The sequence below is a fragment of the Homarus americanus genome, unplaced genomic scaffold (assembly GCF_018991925.1).
Source record: "Homarus americanus isolate GMGI-L3 unplaced genomic scaffold, GMGI_Hamer_2.0 scaffold48354, whole genome shotgun sequence".
NCBI classification, from domain to species: domain Eukaryota; kingdom Metazoa; phylum Arthropoda; class Malacostraca; order Decapoda; family Nephropidae; genus Homarus; species Homarus americanus.
Genome location: NW_024723833.1, coordinates 3197005 through 3218665, shown reverse-complemented (window position 1 = coordinate 3218665; position 21661 = coordinate 3197005). Strand labels below are relative to the sequence as shown.

General features: G+C 39.1%; 1 protein-coding gene across 2 annotated transcripts in view; it reads right to left on the bottom strand.

The window, feature by feature from the left end:
* Positions 1-21661, bottom strand: part of LOC121863748 (CLIP domain-containing serine protease B9-like) — a 69967-nt gene that overhangs the window by 29130 nt on the left and 19176 nt on the right. Inside the window, exons 3-6 of one of the 2 annotated variants that reach the window (XM_042362515.1) lie at positions 14376-14507; positions 11336-11429; positions 9993-10542; positions 2071-2210 (exon numbers count right to left, since the gene is read on the bottom strand). In XM_042362515.1, coding sequence (XP_042218449.1) covers positions 2071-2210; positions 9993-10542; positions 11336-11429; positions 14376-14507 — 916 coding nt within the window. The remainder of the gene's footprint in view (positions 1-2070; positions 2211-9992; positions 10543-11335; positions 11430-14375; positions 14508-21661) is intronic. The other variant, XM_042362516.1, reaches the window with a different exon arrangement.

Below are 21661 nucleotides of genomic sequence, written 5' to 3'. Positions count from 1 at the left end.
ATATATATATATATATATATATATGTATATATATATAAATATAAATATAAATATAAATATATATATATATATATATATATATATATATATATATATATATATATATATATATATATATATATATATATATATATATATATATATACAGGTAGTTCTGCTATAACGCGATAATTGTGTTCTTGTCAAATATCGTGTTATAGAAAATCGCGTAATAGAAATAACAGGGCTTATGGAGAAAATAGGGTTAGGTGCAGAGTACTCGAAATCGAAAAAATTTAGTAGTTTGCCTAACACAAAGGATAGCACAGTCTAAATAAATTTTACATTCATATCTAATAATGAAATCATACAGTAAATGTTACACTTTACTTGATGGGGGAGAAGGGTGATTTTGAGGTTGATAAAATCGAGCTTCTCTTCAAGTGTTATATCCTTTCTTTTACGATCATCACCTAGAATTCTATCACCAGAACGCTTCTTGTTGATATTCTTCTTTACTATATTCACAGTTAATACACAAAATTGGAGAAATAGTAAGCAAAAATCGCGTTATAGCAAACAAGCGTTCGCATTATACAAATATCGTTCCTAATTCATAAATCGCGTTAGAGCTAATTCGCGTTATCAAAACACGCGTTATAGCAGAACTCACTGTATATATATTATATATATATTTATATATAGTGACCCCTCCGTTAACGAACTCAATCCGTTCCAGAAGGTCGTTCGTTAACCGAAAAGTTCGTTAACCGAAACCATTGTTTCAATGGGTTTTTGGGTAATTGGTTCCAGCTCACCGAAAATTTCCTTAATTCAACAAATATGGTAGAAAAGTTCACTTACTTTGAGGTGTGTATGTAGAAGGCTCCTGGATGATGATGATGATGATGGGATTTAGAATGGGGGTGGAGGAGAAGGAAGAAGAGAAGGCATTGGGGTGGAAGAGAAGTCACCCCATGGCGCCATTTCACCCGTAAAATTTTAGCTCTCTTGGTGTAATTCAAGATTATTTTCTTTAAATCAACACTGCACTGCATTATATATTGTCAATATGTAAAATATATTTCAAAACGACCAATAATTTGCTTGGAAACACAGAAAGAAAGCGTTTAGTTGAAGAGAGTCTCAAGCAAGATGTTACCTCCAGTGAAAACAGAGAGAGACTAACTCCTGTTTGCTGTGTTAAGAGGCTGGATGCCGCGCATTAAACTAGTCACTTTACCTTCAGTTATGTTCAATAATTGTTAAAATGACTAAAAAATTTAATATTAAACTTTTAAAATTATTGAATAGTATAAACTTCTTGATATTTACTAAAATAGTAAGGAATTTAAGCCCTAGAACCGATTAATGTATTGGTGGACTGATACTAAAGCTGGTTGCCCGGTCAGTGCAAGCGAAAACATGTTGAGGTCAGTTCGTAAGAACTTCGTTAAACGAATTTTTTTTCGTTAACTGAATTGAAGATCCTTATGGAAGGCAGTTCGTTAATCGAAATTACGTTAACCGAGGTGTTCGTTAAACGAGGTATATATATATATATATATATATATATATATATATATATATATATATATATATATATATATATATATATATATATATATATATATATATATATATATATATATATATATATATATATATATACAACATTACCTCCTAGGACAAAGGATGACTCCTGAAGGTAAGGAGAACCATGTTTGCCAGAAGACACTATACAGATATAAATGATGAAGCTAACTGATCAAAATATTCACAGAACACTCATAGTTTATCAAGAGACTATAATGTAAATATATATAAGTATTGTACTGCTCAGATACAACACTGGGGATGATATTACATCCCAGTCATGGTAATGAGAAGACAAAAATATTTGTACTAAAAGCCTCTTTCTTTCTTTCTCTCTCTCTTTTTCTCCTATCCTCACTCCTTGAGACAGAAAAAAGCCTAGACAGTTAAACTCACAATGTGAGAAGTTACATTGTATTGCAACAGACAGGATGTGCCTGTAAATATTACATTAACAAATATACAGACAGATAGAAATAGGACAAAAGTACTCACAGGTTAGGGGAAAGGGAATCTAAAAGACAGTGAGCAGCAACTAAGACATGCCTGCGTGTAACTAGAGCTCCACCACAAGCCACCTCAAACTGTGAGCCTTGAAATTGGCCCAAGGCTGCCAGCCATGGCCACTTTCCTCCCTGTAAAGGCAAAATGATTAATGCAATTGAATTTTCTGTCTCTAATCAATATTCAGATTTTTTTCTCCATCAATTTACCACTTATCAGCTTGCTGGGTTTTCAGGCAGTCAATCTCTTCTTTGTTATTTTCTTACAGCCTTCATTGTCCAGTGTTAATATAGGAGGGAACTGAAGTCCAGGAAACCTGTGATGCTTGGTAGGGAACAATGAAAACCCCAGTCTCCCACCTGACCTTGACTGGTAATTGAACCCAGGATGCAGTATTGACAGGCAAGTGCAATAATTTATACAAATTTGTAAAATATTATTAGCTATGTAGGTATATATTTGTGCAAGCAAGAAACTTATATAAGAACCTAATACCAGTCACCTAATTTCTCCATCCTCCAAACCCCAGACTGAAAACAAGCTGATAAATAGTAAATGATAAATATTTTGTGATAGCCAACAGAATTCTCTGTCCACACTTTGTCTCTAGAAAATATATAATAGTTTATTTTATTTTCATTAAAGGTGAAAATATTGTGGTATATTGTAGGTCACTGTTATTGTTGTGGAGCGATGCAGTGGGGACCATATCTCGCCAGCCCAGCCCACATCACAACAATGCAGAATAATGAAGATTTGGAACCTATTCCTTTTCCGTACTCATTGTTAAATCAACCTATAATAAGACCCTAGCTTTAGAGAAATATTAGATTAATCCCGGGCATTAGGAACCTTGAGTACAGAGACAGGTTAAAGCATCTTAATTTGCATTCCCTCGAGAGACGTAGAGTGAGGGGCGATATGATCGAGGTGTGTAAATGGAAGTCAGGGCTGAACAAAGGGGACATTACAAAGGTACTCAAACTATCCAACCAGGAGCAAACTCGCAACAATGGTTTTAAATTAAACAAACTTAGATTTAGGCGCGAAATAGGTAAACATTGGTTTGGAAATAAAGTAGTGGACGAGTGGAACAAGTTACCAAATATCATCATTTACTTGAATGCGCTGGATAGTTTCAAACACAGGTTAGATGGATATATGAGCAATAGGGGTTGGGTGTAAATGGGACTGCCCAGTATGGGCCAATAGGTCCGCTACAGTTTCCTCCATTCTTATGTTCTTACTACTGTACTACCTTACTTTACTGTTACTTGGAATCGAGTATGACGATCATCCAGCTATGATACAATGATACGAGTCATTAAGGATGTCACCAAGGTTGTTGAGTTCTGAGGTGACTAAAGAGACTGATACGGGACCGGCAGGGTCGATTACAGATGCTGCACATGTGGGGGGGGCTACATCTAGTGCGGGAGGGGCAGCGGCAGTGTCTTTCCAGCATTGGCGCTTGTCTGCCTCGTTCTGCAGTCGGGATAACTCAAAAGTAATGACACCTTCTTGTGTGGTGCTTCTCCAAGCGTTACGGTGTGGAGTGATCGTCTCCCAGGTGAGGGGGGCAGATTTGGCACTTTTTCAGGTTTCTCTATTTTGTAGCAAGACAACACCAACGAGTCTAAACCATGACCACCACAACAGCTAATGCTAGTAAGCAGTGGTACCATCTCTGAAACTGAATTCCCTCTAGTTACCAACTCGTATGAGAAATAAAATAAAAATATATAGGTATTGTATGCCAATAAACGTGATAAATAGATAAAAATAATACCAATAAATAAAAAATACTGTATTGCCATTTGGTTACTGGACAACGAGATTTATCAATTGCTTCACTACCCACTGTAGCAGCTCAGACAGGGGTGGATCCAGGAATATCAAAAGGAGGGGGTACATAGCACACAGCGAGCCAATCCAGCTGGGGGGTTGTAAGCTCCCTACCCCACCCCCTAAACAAAATGTTTTGAAATCTGACCATGTTGAAACCATGCAAACTTGATATTAGGAGATATTCTGAAGTTAATAGTAAATACTTCTTACTATTAAAAAATGCCTGAGTACAATACTGCATTAAAGATGAAGTATTGGAATTTTCTGGTGAAAAGAGGGGGTTCGGACCCCCCTGGATCCGCCCTTGTCAGAACAGTTGAGATCCCTCACTCCCTCCTCTTCTTTGCATGAACACTTAACACACAAAGTGTGTGTGTGTGTGTGTGTGTGTGTGTGTGTGTGTGTGTGTGTGTGTATGTATATGTATATATATATATATATATATATATATATATATATATATATATATATATATATATATTATATATATATATATATATGTATATATATATATATGATATACATATATAGTATATATATATATATATATATAGTATATATATATATATATATATATATATATATATATATATATATATATATATATATATATATATATATATATATATATATATATATATATATATATATATATATATATATATATATATATATATATATATATATATATATATATATATATATATATATATATATATATATATATATATATATATATATATATATATATATATATATATATATATATATATATATATATATATATATATATATATATATATACAGTTAACCCTCACTTTACGCGGTTAATGTAACCCGGAGGGTACCGCGGAAAGTGAGAAACGCGTAAAGTGAATAACATAACATATGGGATTAATTGAAATGGAGTCCAGGCCGATCCCCAAACTCCACTTTTTGACGACACACAACTATGTTGAAGTAAAAATATTATCTTAACTTTATGATGGTATGCACACACAATTAATAATTAAGAGAAATATCAATAATATTAGGTTTTTTAACACTTACATTAGTAGAAAAAATGGCTGGGCACACGGGGATGGGCGGTTGGTTCCGAGGCAGAGGGCAGATTATTGGCCCTCACCTGTGTCACTTGTATCAATTGTATCACTATCCACCACAGAGGCTTGCAGGGCCTCTTTGTCAAAGTCCCCAAAGTCCATATAAGTCCATATCCTCACCATAATTTTCACTATCATTGACTTGGGCCGGCTGTGGTGGGTGGCGGGTGAAGAACTGGTAATGTTTTGATGACTGGGCGACCTTGTGCGCACCATGTTCGTGCAGCTTACACAACATGGCGGATGGCGGGAGGTTTGGATCCAAAAATGGCGCGGCTCGCCAGCCGCTCTCCGCGTAAAGGGGTACACGCACCGCGGAATGTGAGCATCCTGGGTTCCGGCAGGGCACCGCGTAAACGTGGAAACGCGGAATGCGGGATCGCGTAAAGTGAGGGTTAACTGTACACAGTCAAACCTCGCTTTACGCGGTCCCACTTTACGCGTTTCCACGTTTACGCGGTACCCTGCCGAGCACGGAATGCTCACTTTCCGTGGTGTGTGTACCCCTTTACGCGGAGAGCGGCTGGCGGTCCTCTTGCGCTGCGCCATTTTTGGATCCAAACCTCCCGCCATCCGCCAATGTTGTGTAAGCGGCGCGAGTAGGTTGCGCAGTGTATGTCTTTGTTGCGTTAACGGTGACGTCATATGACGTACCCGACTATGATTGAGCAAAGCATCCTTACCTCCCTCCCCGCTAGCTGTGATTGGTTTAATGTACTATGACGTGCCCCGCCGCGGGAGCGTTCAAGCACCTTGACCTACCCACGTCAGTTACACCCCTCCCGGCTACACCATGTATATCGGTATCCATTGTTCCATAAGAATGGCTTCCACTGGGCCACCACCACCACCACAAAGAAACCTTGCATTACCTGGACCCAGCCGCCCTAAGCCAAAGAAGACATGACGTTCCTTAAGCTACGAAATCAAATATAATATCATACAAGAGTTAGAGAAAGGAACAAGACAGGTTGATCTCGTGCGCCAGCATGGTGTTAACGAATCAACTATCAAGACAATTAAGAAGGATGCAGCCAATATAAAGGAACACATGAACATCACAAAGTCTACAGGTGCTTCTATGATCAAGTATTTCCACAACCAGGTGCTTCTGAAGACGGAAAAATTACTTGTGAGCAACTTGGTGCGTCAGGCGCGACGGAACATGGCGATGGACACGCGCTCAGTTACGGAGTACGCAAGTGAACTGTATGCTGCAGTGTCACGAAAGATGGGAATTACAGAGCCCAAACCCTTTAATGCTTCCTCTGGGTGGTTACAGAGGTTTAAGAAGAGGAACAAGATCACCAATATCAACATTGGTGGTGAAGAAGCTAGTGCTGACCGTGTTGCGGCTTGGGTATTTCCTCCGTTTTTATGTAAGATTATGGAGGAAGGACAGTACACCGACGACCAGGTGTTTAACATGGACGAATCTGGTCTTTTTTGGAAAAAGCTACCTTCCAAGACCTTTGTTGTGAAGAATGCCAGCAAGTGTCGGGGCCCGAAGTTGCAGAAGGAGCGCATCACCATCCTGTTTACCACCAATGCCTCCGGTACCTGTCAGCTCAAGTTATCGGTGATCCACACAGCACGCAAGCCGCACGCCTACAAGAGCATGGACATGACCAAGCTAAATGTCCACTGGCTGACCGCACGTAAGGCGTGGATGTTCTCTACTCTGTCCCTCTCCTGGTTTGATGACTGTTTCGATCCCGATGTGAAGAAATTCTGTGAGCAACAGAATGTGCCATTCAAGATTTTGTTGCTGCTTGACAACACACCAGGACACTCGCCCCTACTGTTAGATCGTCACCCCAACGTAAAAGTGGTCTTCCTTCCTCCCAACACTACGTCTATAATACAGCCCATGGACCAAGAATTGATCTGTAATGTAAAAGCTGCATTCTCTGCTAAAAAACTCAACCTCCTGAACGACTACTTCAACACCAAGGAAGAGTTGCGCAACCTGAGTGACACCAACACAGATAGCAAGAGCGAAGACGACGAGGATCAACAGTTGGCAGAGCAAGAAGTACTTTTGAAACAATTCTGGAGAACATTCAACGTCAAGAAAGCTGTGGACTTCTTGGTGGCAGCATGGGATCAGCTGTCTGTAGCAACTGTTCGTCACGCATGGAGACATGTGTTGCAAGGTATTCCGGGTGTTAGGCAGAGTAAATCTGTGACTGGTGAGGTTCAGACTGTTGCAGTAGCAGTGGACCTTGCCAGAGAAGCTGCGCAGTGTTACAGCTGCAGGCTTCTCCGAGACCACCAATGACGACATCCTGGAGGTGATAAGGGATCCTGATGTGACTACCGACGAGATGGTAGATGATGATGACGCCAGTGAAGAGGCAGGTGGTGCGTCATCCCAAGAAGAACACCGCTTATCCCATAGTAATGTAAGGGGTGCCATCGAGTGTATTGAGAAAGTCAAGCTCCTCCTTTCCGACGACCCTGACGCAAACAGGTATGAAATCTTCACTACCCAGCTGTTGCAGACTATGGAGCCTTACATCAAGGTTTATCACGACAACATAAACACCAGCCGTCAGCAAAGCATAACAGAGTTCTTCGCCTGCAACCCACCACAGCCAGCCCAAGCCAGTGATAGTGACAGAGGCAGAGACAGTGATGATGACTTTGAGGGATTTGTCAGGAAGGCACTAGTAAGTGTGGATGACACCGATGAAGACTCACCTGAGGGCCAGTAGCCTGCCCTCTGCCTCGGAACCAGCCTCCATTCCCCTACGCCGACCCATCTCTTCTACTAACGTAAGTGTTAACCCCAACCTTGTTTTTTCTAACCTAACCTACAGTATATTATTCTCTTATTGATTGTTCCCTTCTATATTACGTGTGTGTGAATACCATCATAAAGTTAAGATGTTATTTTTAGTAAAACGTATGTATTGTGTCGGGAAAAAGTGGAGTTTGGGGGTCGGCCCGGTCTCTATTTCAATTAATCCCATATGTTATGTTGTTCACTTTAAGCGTTTCTCACTTTATGCGGGCCGCCGTGGGTTCAATTAACCACGTAAAGTGAGGGTTCACTGTATATGTATATATATTTCATTAGCCCAATAGCACGCGGACTTCTACATACAATCAACACCTCAACCCGCCAGGACTCGAACCCACGGCCCACTAGCCCATGACTGTGACCGGGTAACGCTAACCGCTGGACCACCAGGATACTAAAAGCAGTCCTAGACTTTGTTATATTTCACACAAAGCTTGTTCAACGAGCCACCACTACCTCACACCACCACACTCCCGTGACCACCAGCCACCACTACCTCACACCACCACACTCCCGTGACCACCAGCCACCACTACCTCACACCACCACACCCCGTGACCACGCCACCACTACCTCACACGCCACACTCCCGTGACCACCAGCCACCACTACCTCACACGCCCACACTCCCGTGACCACCAGCCACCACTACCTCACACCACCACAGTCCCGTGACCACAAGCCACCACTACCTCACACCACCACACTCCCGTGACCACCAGCCACCACTACCTCACACCACCACACTCCCGTGACCACCAGCCACCACTACCTCACACCACCACACTCCCATGACCACCAGCCACCACTACCTCACACCACCACACTATGACCACCAGCCACCACTACCTCACACCACTACACTCCTATGACCACCAGCCACCTCTACCTTACACCACCTACCACTACCACACTCCCAAGAACACCAGCCACCACAAATTAACAACTGTGCAACTTAAAGGTTGGCCCAGTAGGGGGAGAGGCAAGGTGATGTAGCAATGGTGGTTGAGGACCTGCCAAGTCCACACACACACGTTAATTAAGTCGGGCTTTACTTAGGCCTACTTCATACAAGTGTTTTTGCCCCATGTGCGAGAAGGCATGTGTTAACACAGGAGTGTTTTTCACGCTTCAGTTTGCCTGCTTCTGGCAAAATTAATTACAGGCACTTCCAGTCCCTACCATAGATGCACCACAACTGACATGAGGTAAAATCTCCAGCGTGTGAATTTTTTTGCACATTTCTTTCCCACTGAACTTCAATAATTTCTAAAACGCGCTTGTCTGTATGTGAAGAAAAAACTCATGTGTGAAGTGGACCTTATTTCAGAATATGAAAGCTGTGGCTAGCCTGCCCACTTTGAAATATTACTTAAGCATATAATAATTTTTAATTTGCGAATGAGTGGGGTACTGTATACTTTGCAAATAACAAATAAGTGTTAAAATATAAATTTTGGATAAGCAGGGTTATGAATCATGAAGTATTCTTGTACTTGCATATAATATGACAGCCATGACACTCAAAATTTATACCATGTAGGAGATTAAGATATTAATTTGTAGATAATGAGAGGTGCCTACATAATCTGCTGCACATATTCACCTGCATGTTAATATGTATTAAAACAACATACACATAAGGTGAGATTTCCAATGTCGCAAGGCAAAAATTCAAGAAACCAAAGGTTTGAAGATGTCCTTGGTATGAAGAAGAAAAGAATGATAATTTGAACTTTCCTTGAGCACTGACCAATAATGGTAGAATGTGGAAGGCAACTGACCTCTAAACATAAAGGATGTGGAAGACAGTGGTAGCAAAATGAGTGATACAGTCAACAACTTCTGACTTAATTTATAAAGGACGAGTGACATTCAGCCCCAAAATGTAGGAAGTGTCCTGCTTGGGGGAAGAAAATTATATCATTGTTAAGATAGTGTGTGTGTTTTTTTTTTGTTTTTTTTAAGCAATGCCTGCTAGTTCCAGGAGATTTTTATTTCAAGAGTTATAGTCAGCCACTTTCTAGTTATTAATAATTTATTATTAACTTTGTTGTTGTTTGTTACTGTTACATATTACTGCTATTGTTATTTAATTTCTATACACTACCAGTAAGGTAAGCTTTTATTACAGTACTCTCCACTTCTCTACTTACATCTACCACAGTGGTATTGGCAGTCCAGACACCACACTCATCAAGTAAAGGAAGGATTGGGGAGTTGGGAGGGAGTGTTGTTGGCAGTGCCTCACTGTGGCCTGGGAGCATATGATCTGGCAATGGCAATTTTCCACCTCCATTCACACTATTCTCTTGTCCAGAACCTGCAAGCCCCTGTGAGGCCTGTCCTGGGAATATAAATGAAGGTTGTACTGAACCAATATGGATTGATTGGCCTGGGGGGACAGGTGAAGGTTGAATTGGTATATCTGAAGTAGACTGTGGGGAGTTCCTGATAGGTTCCACCAGGGCTGATTGAGATGATGTGTTAGTGTTTGACTGATGTTCATCAGTTCTAGAAATTAGTGTTAAAGGCTTGCTTGATGCTTCTTGGGAAGGACGACCCTGAGGTGATTGTGGCCGAGGGACTGAACCAGATTGCAGCTGGAAAGTTGAAGAGGGCTTAGAGGGTGGCTGGGTTGTTGTACCCCCCAGCTGGTGATTGATGTTCAGTGGACAGCAAAGGTGGATGGATTCAGTTGTTAATCTGGAAAGAAAGAATAAGGACTGTACTACACACTTGGTTCATCAACATGGCGTGTCATTCTGGTGTATCAGATTAGATAGAGGGCAAAATTTAAGAAATTGATATAAACTAGTACTGTACAGTTTTATACTTTAATGCAGAACTGTGGCCATGTGACCAAAGCCAAACACAGGTGATTCAGCAGGAGGTCATGCTGGCCTTACTGGTCTACCATAGACAGGGATAGTTCAAGCATCCTAATAAAAGAATATGTTACCTTATTACAGTAGTTTGAGACATAACAGTGAACCATGAAACTCAAGGCTAATATATAACAAAGGTTTATTGTATGGTTACAATTATAATATCATTAAAGATGTACTGTATTCCTATATCAAATTTTCTAACTAGAAATGGGGTTATGACTGTAAATAAAATATGGGAAGTGCTGAATATCAAATTCATTCTACATTTCCATGATATGAAAATACTGTATGCCAAATTTCATTTTGAACCATAAAGCCTTTCTTAAGTTACTGAATCATCATTAATATTTTATGGTCATTTCTCATGCTTGTTTGGGTTAGCCATGATTACCTAATGGCAGTTGTTGGGTAAAATCCAGAATGGGATGTCCCCCCCTGTTCACTATTGCAAACTCAGGGTGCCAGCCTAGAAAATGCAACAGAGACCTGGGGATGGGCACAGCTCTGGAGACCCAGTTGCCATCAGGCATGTTGAAGCAAAGTTTTACAGCTGGATGTCCCCATGTTCTGTATCTGGGCTATGCCTATAAAGATACAGTCTACTTTACCTGCAGACAAGGGTCCTGAAGAGATCAAGGTGCTTTGGAATGTCATCTGTCAAGTGTTGGTAAGCTTGGCATGCACTGAGCAGTTGACACGACCCTGTAAGATATAGCACAGCACAGTACAATCTCTCTTTCACTCCCTAATATTTGTCTGTGTCTAAAAGACAAGTAATACTGCACAGATTTAGTACAGTACATATACCTGGTGGTACAGCGGTAATGCGCCTAACTCTCACCAATATGTCATGGGATCGAGCCTCGGCCCAGACACAGCCGAGAAGGGTGTTATCCAGTGTGACCCTCACTGCCAAAAACCACAGGTTTCCCAGTCCCCAGTTTCCTCCTGTACTAACACTGGATAGAGCGCCCAAACAGCTAGTAAGCTGATAAGTGACGAATATGATAAAAAAAAAACATAAAGCTTGACCAAACAAGATGCACATTGGCTTGGGCGAGCAAGAACCCACTCTCTCAAAAACATAACTTAATTTTTTGATGTAAAACCCAAAGACAATATCACTGCACAGTATACAAGAGTTGGGAGTTGGCACCCAGTAGCACTCAGAGCAGGTAAAGCTGAGCTGTGAGCTATGTTATTATTCAACTTGTAATTTGGGGTAGATATACGTAATCTTATTCTTCTTTTTAACCCTGTTACGTGAACACACAATCGTTCAAAAAGAATGTGCAAAAAATACATAAGTAAATAAAATAATAAAAAAATAAATAAAATAAAATATACGGAATAAACATTTCTTCATGCCAGATGTGAACTGTTATTTTTTGGGTGTGTTATATACCGTAACAAGAGAAATTCTTTGTGTTATCTTGCTACACACTGGTACAGGTATACTGTACTGTACTGTACCTTGATTTATAACATGGTTGCATTCCTGTGAGCCATAATGTAAACTGAATACAGTAGAGTGGTCTCTCGGTTAACGAACAGTTCGATTAACGAAATTTAGGTGCACAAATTACCTCCCATAAGGATCTTCAATTCGGTTAACGAACAAAACTTTGATTAACGAAATTCTTACGAAAAACACGTTTTGTTGTGAGCATCAGCTGATGGGCTAGTCTGCCAATTCAGTAATCTGTTCTATGTTTACATTCGTTTCTAGTGGAGTAAATATCAAGAAAGTTGTGCTCTTTAATATTTTTGCATTTTTTATAATAAAATTATTAGTTATTTTAAAATTTAGTTAACATATTGATAATATATGCAGTACAGGGAACTATTTTTTTGTGTGCCCATCAGCCGCTTCACTCAGCCACCAGGCGTCAGTTTGGCTTTGTTGACAGTGGAGTGAACATCGATTTTGTTGGTGTCTTGAATATTTTTGCATTTTTACATTAAAATTATTTTTCATTCTGAAATTTAGTTAACACATTGATAATATATAGCGCAGTGCAGTGTTGATTTAAATAAAATAATCTTGAATTACACCTAGTGAACTTAAAATTTTATTGGTGAAATGACGGCATCAAGCATGGGTCCCCTGAAAAGTGATTTCTCCTCCATCACTACTTCCTTCTCTTCTCCCTTCTCCTCCACCCCCACTTCTAATTCCCATCATCATCATCAACCAGGAACCTTCTACATACACACTTCAAAGTACCGTAAGTGTACTTTACTGCATTTTTATTTTACTTTGTATGTAGTTTTTGGTAAGCTGGAACCAATTACCCAATATCCCATTGAAACAGTGGATTCGGTTAACGAACGACTCTGTGGAACGAATTCTGTTCGTTACCCGAGGGACCACAGTACTTTAAATCACTGTACTGTAAAACCACCATAATTCATACTCCCCTAATTTGAAATCACTCATAATTCGTAATGTATTGCTGTTACAAAATGTGTTACAAATTTCATATTTGGTAAAATTTTGAAATATGAGACATTTCTAAATATTACAATACCTGTATACGTACAGTATATATTATTATTATTGTTTTTTAATATTTGGTAAAATTTGAATTATGAGAGCCATTTACACTTGTTTTTTTCATCATTGCCCAGTGTTTTAGCCATTATGTCTGATAACCCTAACTCTGGTAAACAGTCCTGTATTTAGAAACATTTAAATTTTGATTGGGGCAGATAACAAAAAAGTACTGTTGTTTTGTTTGCTGTTCCCTCAGGAGGTGCCCCTCATTAATTTGTAGACTCTCATAATTTGTAAGGGCTAGAGCCTCTATAATTTTGAATTATGGGGTTTTTACAGTGCAGTACAGTATTTTCTTTATTTCTAAGTCACATTACATATTGTAATGATGCGCACTTGGAGAACAGAATTCCCATTTTTTCCGACTTCCCTCCCGAATTTTTTCCAGTGAGTCAAAGATTGATAAATTGAAACTTGACGATTACACAAGAAAGTTTGTTAAGAATTTTAAATAACTTAACTGAAATATTGCTAAGTAAGTGTTTGTTAAATGAAGAATAACTGTAATACAATATGCTGATAAAATATGATATAAATTTATAAGTGACATTCTAAATAAATACATTATTAGTGGCTATAAAAAAGCAACCTGGAAAAATCCACGAATGCTTTAAATAGCTGTGTATGCAGAGTACAGGTATAAATAACTACTGGCTTCAACTTTTCAGTTTTGAGTTCTGATTTGCTTTACTTATAAGCAGCACTTCAAAACTGACTGGCTGTAAACTTACTTTGCTTAGTACATACTACTGTACCTAGTAGTTCTCACATCAAAAAAAATAGACTGAATTAGAGGCTGCTCCAGTAACATAAACCTAGATATTTCTAGGTCAGGCAGGTGCCATAACTATGAAAAATACATAATGTACATGAAATGCTGACTGCAGAAATCGGCCTTGTTTTTGGCAATATAAATCACATACCAAATTACATCTTGATTCACAAATCCTTAAATATTGAATGGAAACTTTTCACATAAATTGACAAATACACTGAAACTGGTAGACCATAAAAAACAACAACAGTAATAAGTGACTTAACCCTTACCCAATTGGTCTTTGGAGCTAAAAAATGATTGGTTTATGTGTTACCTTGTTGGCCATCAGGTAAGGTACAGATCTCGGGGGCTGAAGTACGGAGAGAGAGAATGGCACTTGGCTGGGGGGTGTAGCCAAGGCTGGTGAAGAGGATCCAGTCTATTGGGTTTTGCAACTGGAGAAAGTCTGTAAATGATCTCTAAAGTTTAACATGTGGTTACTTTGCTCACACATTATGCGAGTTAGGTAAAATAAAGATATTGTTTAATTAATCATAATATGTATCATATAAAATAAATTACAGCATACTGTACTGTACAGTATGTCTATACAATTACAGTACTATTCTATAGAATTGCATTATAATTAAAAGTCTGGTATATCTACAGTATATACATCTTTAACCATGCCAAAGAGCATAATGAATGTGAGAAGTGTGTTGTCCAGTGTGAACTTACTAAGCACTGCAAGTTTTCTTTAGGAACTCCAGTTCCTCCTGCATGCAACACAATAATTTACCCTAAGCATGACAATGCTCACATTCTGCTGTGTGATGAGACTTCAACATTGTTTGTACAGGTATTACAATGAATGGATGAAAAGAACAAAATTTAATAACTAATTAGTAAAGTGATAACTAAGTGGGAGCAATATAGAAATTGTCTGAATAAAACAAGAAAAAACACAATAGGAAATTGGTCAAAATGAGCTAATAATTAATCTGAAATGATTTCTCACTACAAATATGTTGCAAACAACAGTATAGATTTTTTGCTGTACAGTATTGCAATGACAATTATGTGTGGGTTTCAAAGAGTCAAAAGAACAATAACAGTTACCGTATATCTCGGCCTACAAGACGGAATTTGAACAAAAAAAAATCAGCCCAAAGTTAGGGGGTCGTCTTAAGCACCAGAGATAAAATTCTTACCTCTTAAATTTTGCGGTTTAGCGTGTCAAGAGTGGTGATGGAAACATGGTAAACCACTCACAAGGTCCTACCACTAATTATTTTATACTGAAACTTACATTTGGGAAGCTGGATTAAAATGAAGATTACCGGTATATTAAAATAATAAAAATGTATTATAAACCAGTCTAACATACCGTAAAAGAACAATATACCCCGGTAATAAACACAGCTGCTATCATCACCCCCCCCCCCCATTTGCCAGTGACGAGAAAGGGAAAGCGACCTTGACAGTGACCGCCTGTGGCTATTTTTAGCCGTCCTTGTGTTCGGAGGTGGTCAGTAATGCATATCTGTATATTTACTGATCATAATACTTATCTCCTATAAATAATTAATTTAAAATTAATTTTTTTACAAAGAATATTCAGTAAATGACTGCGTTAATTCTTGAAACTACCGACAGTGGTAAATTTAGGATGAGAATGATTAACAGAAGTCACGTCATGGATTCGGAGTTTGGTCCTTAATGATCATAAATGTCTGGTCAACTTCACCTACCAGGTATAATGGTAGCCTCCCTTTTTCGCGAAACAAGTATATAATTAAAGAAAATACTTGCAGTGTGTTTAATGTATTACAATATATTATAGCTAAATAAATAAACAAATAAATCGGCAAATCTATTTCAAGTAAATGGAAATATTTTACTCACACCAACATTAGTTCCAGTTAAATAACTGACGCTTAAGTGAGTCACTAGTGTACAACAGCGGTAAAATTTGATGCCAATACTTGAAGTGAATTGGCATTATTTTAAATAACCAACCATAAATAAATGGAAAAAAGATCAAAGGTGAAACATTATATTGTATGTATGTTGTGTTGTCAAAGGAAGAGAAACAATTGAAACTCAGCAATTGTGTGTAAATGAGGCAGTAAGATAAATCAGCAACCTAAGACTTGGTCACAATTTTCGTGATGCCATATGGAAGTAGGGTCTACCATTAGACAATACTGTACATAATGCTTCCAATATCTTCCCAGGCAGTAGAATCTCCCTGTTTGGTAGCTGCCAAAAACTTTTAGTAATATTACTTTGATACAACATGATAAATTTGACAAACAATGAAAATAAACAAACAAAAGTTATTTACCAAGACCTTCTCTCTCAGAACAGAGGGGAGATAAGACGGCTATTTATAGCCCGTCTTTGTGTAGGAAGTCGACCACACTAGAAATAATTCATTTAAAATTTATATTTTTTACATAGAATATTCAGTACATGACTGCAATTATAAAATATTGTGAATATATATATATATATATATATATATATATATATATATATATATATATATATATATATATATATATATATATATATATATATATATATATATATATAAATATTTGTGTAATAAATGTATGTAGTAAGTATGTACAGTAATCTTTTTCACTCAAATCCTAATGAAACACTATTGAATTAGAATACTGTAGCTCGCTGAAGCAAGCTTATAAATTAAAGAAAATACTTCCAGTGTGTTTAATATATTACAGTATGATATAAATAAACAAATAAATCGGTAAATCCATTTTAAGTAAATGAAACAATTGTATTCGACACCGACATTAGTTCAAGTTAAATAACAAACTTTTAAGTGAGTCACTAGTGTTTACACTACATCAACCGGTAACGTTTGATGCCATTACTTGAAGTGAATTGGCTTTATTTTAAAAAACCAAGGATGTGTAAACAGCACTGGTCAATGGGATGGTTGGTAAAGGACTACTGGGTCAGTAAGCTCCCAATGGTAAGTGTCACATTTGGGGTTCTGGTCTTATGCAGCGAATAGGGCTCAAAAGCTACTTTTTAAATTGACATTTTTGGGGTCGTCTTATACACCCCGTCACCTTGTAGGCCGAGATATACGGTATACAGTTACAGTAAACCCTCAATAACTCGGCATTCAATAACTTGGGATTTCATATACAGTGACCCCGCTAACGAACACCTCGGTTAACGTAATTTCGATTAACGAACTGCCTTCCATAAGGATCTTCAATTCGTTTAACGAAAAAAATTTCGCTTAACGAACTTCTTACGAACCGACCTCAACATGTTTTCGCTTGCACTGACCGGGCAACCAGCTTTAGTATCAGTCCGCCAATACATTAATCGGTTCTAGGGCTTAAATTCCTTACTATTTTTTGTAAATATCAAGAAGTTTATACTATTCAATAATTTTAAAAGTTTAATATTCAATTTTTTAGTCATTTTAACAATTATTGAACATAATTGAAGGTAAAGTGACTAGTTTAATGCGCGGCATCCAGCCTCTTAACACAGCAAACAGGCGTCAGTCTCTCTCTGTTTTCACTGGAGGTAACATCTTGCTTGAGACTCTCTTCAACAAAACGCTTTTTTTCTGTGTTTCCAAGCAAATTATTGGTCATTTTGAAAATTATTTTACATATTGACAATATATAGTGCAGTGCAGTGTTACTTTAAAGAAAATATTCTTTATTTACAGCTAGTTTAACTTTGAAAAATACGTGTTGCCATTGTTTGAATCCAGCATGGGGCCTAAGAGATCAAAAAAAGTGATTTCAATCCAAATAAAGCAGGAAATAATAAAAAAACACGAACAAGGTATTAAATCAAATGCGCTATGCAAAGAATATGGCATGTCGGCATCAACTGTGTCGACAATTCTTGCACAAAAAGACAAATTTAAGGAAGTGAACGTGAGAGACAAATCTACAAGAGTGTTTAAAAGTAGATCCCTAATCGTAGAAACTGAGAGGTTACTTATCATCTGGATTAGGGAAAAACAGATGAAAGGTGATTCAGTTTCTGGTGATTTCATTTGTGAAAAAGCCAGGGAGATTTATGAACATTTAAAGACAGATCAACCTGGTTCTTCAGGAACAGAATTTGAAGATTTTCGGGCTAGCAAAGGCTGGTTCGAAAAATTTAAGAAAAGAAGTGACATTTTAAGTGTTGTTAGGCATGGTGAAGCTGCTAGTGCTGATAAAGAAGGGGCAGCAAAGTTTTTAATTGAATTTAAAAAACTGATGGAAGAAGAAAATTATCTTCCACAGCAAGTGTTCAATGTTGACAAAACTGGGCTGTTCTGGAAAAAGATACCCAAAAGAACATTCATCACCAAGGATGAAGCCTCTTTACCTGGGCATAAACCCATGAAAGACCGTCTCACTCTATTGCTTGGTGCCAATGCTTCAGGGGATTTCCGACTGAAGCCTATGCTTGTCTACCACTCTGAAAACCCCAGGGTGTTCAAGCAACAGAAAGTGGTAAGAACAATGCTTGGAGTTTATTGGAAGTCCAACCGTAAGGCATGGGTGACAAGACAGTTCTTTAATGAATGGGCTATTGATGTGTTTTGCCCCTCTGTCAAGAGCTACCTAACCACCAATAAACTTCCTTTAAAGGCTCTTCTCCTCATGGATAATGCTCCTGGTCATGACCCTGACCTTGCCAGAAATTTGGAGTATAAATTTGACTTTGTGAAAGTGTTGGTTTTGCCTCCAAACACTACATCACTCATACAGCCAATGGACCAGAATGTGATCAGCAACTTCAAGAAGTTGTACATGAAGAAAATGTTTAGGAGGTGTCATCAGGCAACTTCCATTGATCCTGAACTAACACTGAAACAGTTCTGGAAGACACAATTCAACGTCCTGGAGGCTGTAAAATTGATTGTGTCATCATGGCAAGAAGTCTCCAATAGAACCCTCAATTCTTCATGGAAAGCACTGTGGCCATCAGTAGTCCATGATTTTCAGGGATTTGAGGATGACACAGAGTTGGACCAGGAGATTGTGTCCATTGGTCAGTCATTGGGTCTTGAAGTGGAGGAGAAGGATGTGGAAGAGCTTGTGATGTCTCATGAGGAGGAACTTACTCCTAATGACTTGAAGGAACTGGATGAGATGTTACGGGTAGAGGCTGACAGTGGTGAGGAGGAAATTGAAAGTGATGACCATATGTCAGCTAAACAGTTGAAAGATGTGATTTACCACTGGGAGAAGTTCAGGGAACTGGCTTCAAAGCACCCAGAAGTGGAAAAAACTGAACTAACTTTGTGTCATGTTGAGGACTCAGTGGTCTCCTTCTTTAAACATAAGTTAATGGTGAGGAGGACAGATGCCCAACAGACCACAATTGACACTTTCTTCAGTAAAAGGCAGAGGGAACAAGATGCTAGCCCTCAGCCTTCCACTTCAAGAAGGAGAGAGGATGTTCATGGTGGAGAATCTGTCAGTCCAGAGGTTCCTGACATTTTCATGGAAGGTGACTCACCTTCCAAGAAGCAGTAAAATGCTTCTCCTCCACCTCCACTTCCTTCTCTTCTCCCTTCTCCTCCTGCACCTCCCACTTCAAATGCACATCATCACCATCATCCAGGAGCCTTCTACATACACACCTCAAAGTAAGTAAATTTTTCCACCATTTTTGTTGAAGTTAGGAAATTTTCGGTGAGCTGGAACCAATTACCCAAAAACCCATTGAAACAATGGTTTCGGTTAACGAACGTTTCGGTTAACGAACGACCTTTTGGAACGGATTGAGTTCGTTAACCGAGGGGCCACTGTACCGGTAAATTGACATGGATATGGTCTCGGAATGTATTATAGTATAACTCTGGAAATGCCGAGATCTATAAAATGATCTGGGAAAATTTCGGCACATCTGGCCGCGTGGGTAAGAGTAACGCCACGCGGGATGCCGGGCTGTGCTCCAAGCGTGGGCCAGTCTGGTGCTTGTTATTGTTGCGGTCAGGTGTGAACGGCTTGTCTCTACACACTCTGTTCACTGCTTGTGTTATCCCTCATCAAACATCACTGATATGGCATCTGCACCTTCATGGACCTACAGGAAGGGCATGAAGCTCCAGTCCCCGAATCTTCACGATAACAATAAAGTGTTAGACCGAGTGGATGCTGGCACATACCTGTACTTGCATATGGTGTGTGAGGAGTTAGGGATAAGTACAGCACATTTTACGATATAAAAAAAGAATCAGGACAAGATTCAGAAGCACTCTCTAAGTCTAGAGGATGCTGGCAACTCAAAAAAAGTGCAGAAAAGAATTAATCCTGCAAAATTTACTGATTTAAATCAAGCCTTCCATTTAGGGTCCTATCAGAAAATTCCAATACACTTTCTTTAATGCAATACAGTATTGTACTCAGGCATATTTGTATAGTAAAAAATAATTACTATTGACCTCAGAACATCTCTTAATATCAAGTGCACATGGCTTCAAAATGGCCTCAAAATACGTACCCATGATATCGGTCAGCTTTCAAAAAAAATTTTGGAGGGGGCGGCTTAGAGAGTCCCCAAACCCCTCAGTTGGGTGGACTCACTGTGCTCGCCATGTTCCCCCCACCCACAACTTCTTGGGAACCCCCTCCATTTTGATATTCCTGGATCTACCTATACACATTCCCATGATACCAGACCAAAGTACAAGTTTATTATTACTGTATTACTCTGTAAAGCATGGGTCAAAGACTGTTTCATATCGATTTCCTGTAATTTTATAAGGAATAATTTGGGGGGCATGCATGAATCTAGTTACCTCAGTAAGTCCCGACCAAGGTGTGGCGTGAGTGAAACTGTGTGGATTTTTCACGTTGTTATACCGCTGTTGTGACATCACAAGATCTAATGATTGTTTTTCTTCAATACTGTACTGTATAGCGAGCCTTTCCCACAACACTTCTAGATGGCCAAGTTCAAGAGCAAACACAGACTCACATCATACACTATCATTCTTATTCTGTTAACTGTTGTGGGTATTAATGATGAATACTGCTATAGTGGCCCCTTCCATAATAAGGCCAAAAGACATCTGATTTATCCTTCTACCTTTACACAATCTCACACCACCCATCAGAGAGAGAGAGAGAGAGAGAGAGAGAGAGAGAGAGAGAGAGGAGAAATACGTCTAGAGTGGCAGCATTATGTTAGTGTTCAGGTGAAAGCACTGCTTGCTCCCTCTCGCATTCAGCTGCCGCCACTGGCTAGCCCTCGTGGCGAACAGGGAAGTAACTTGCATAAGTCTTACCCTGCCAGTACACAGCCTCTTCACCATCAAGATCCCTGCGTGCCTCCTCGTGGCAACACATGTAATTGGGTGGCTCGGGCCCAGGCTAGATGAGCAAGGATCTCAGAGTAGCAATGGGCCCCATGGGCAGGCGCATAGGCCTACTGGCATGTGGACACGTCCTGGAGCCTACCAAGCACCGCCCCACTGCCTTGCGGCTAACCTTGGTAGGTATAAGACTACGGGAGTAGACCCTGAATGAAAAAATTTGCGGAGCTCCGCATCAGGCAGACATGCTTACAGAGCCCAACAAGACCCCAACGGCGGTGTAGACGAAAGAGGTGACC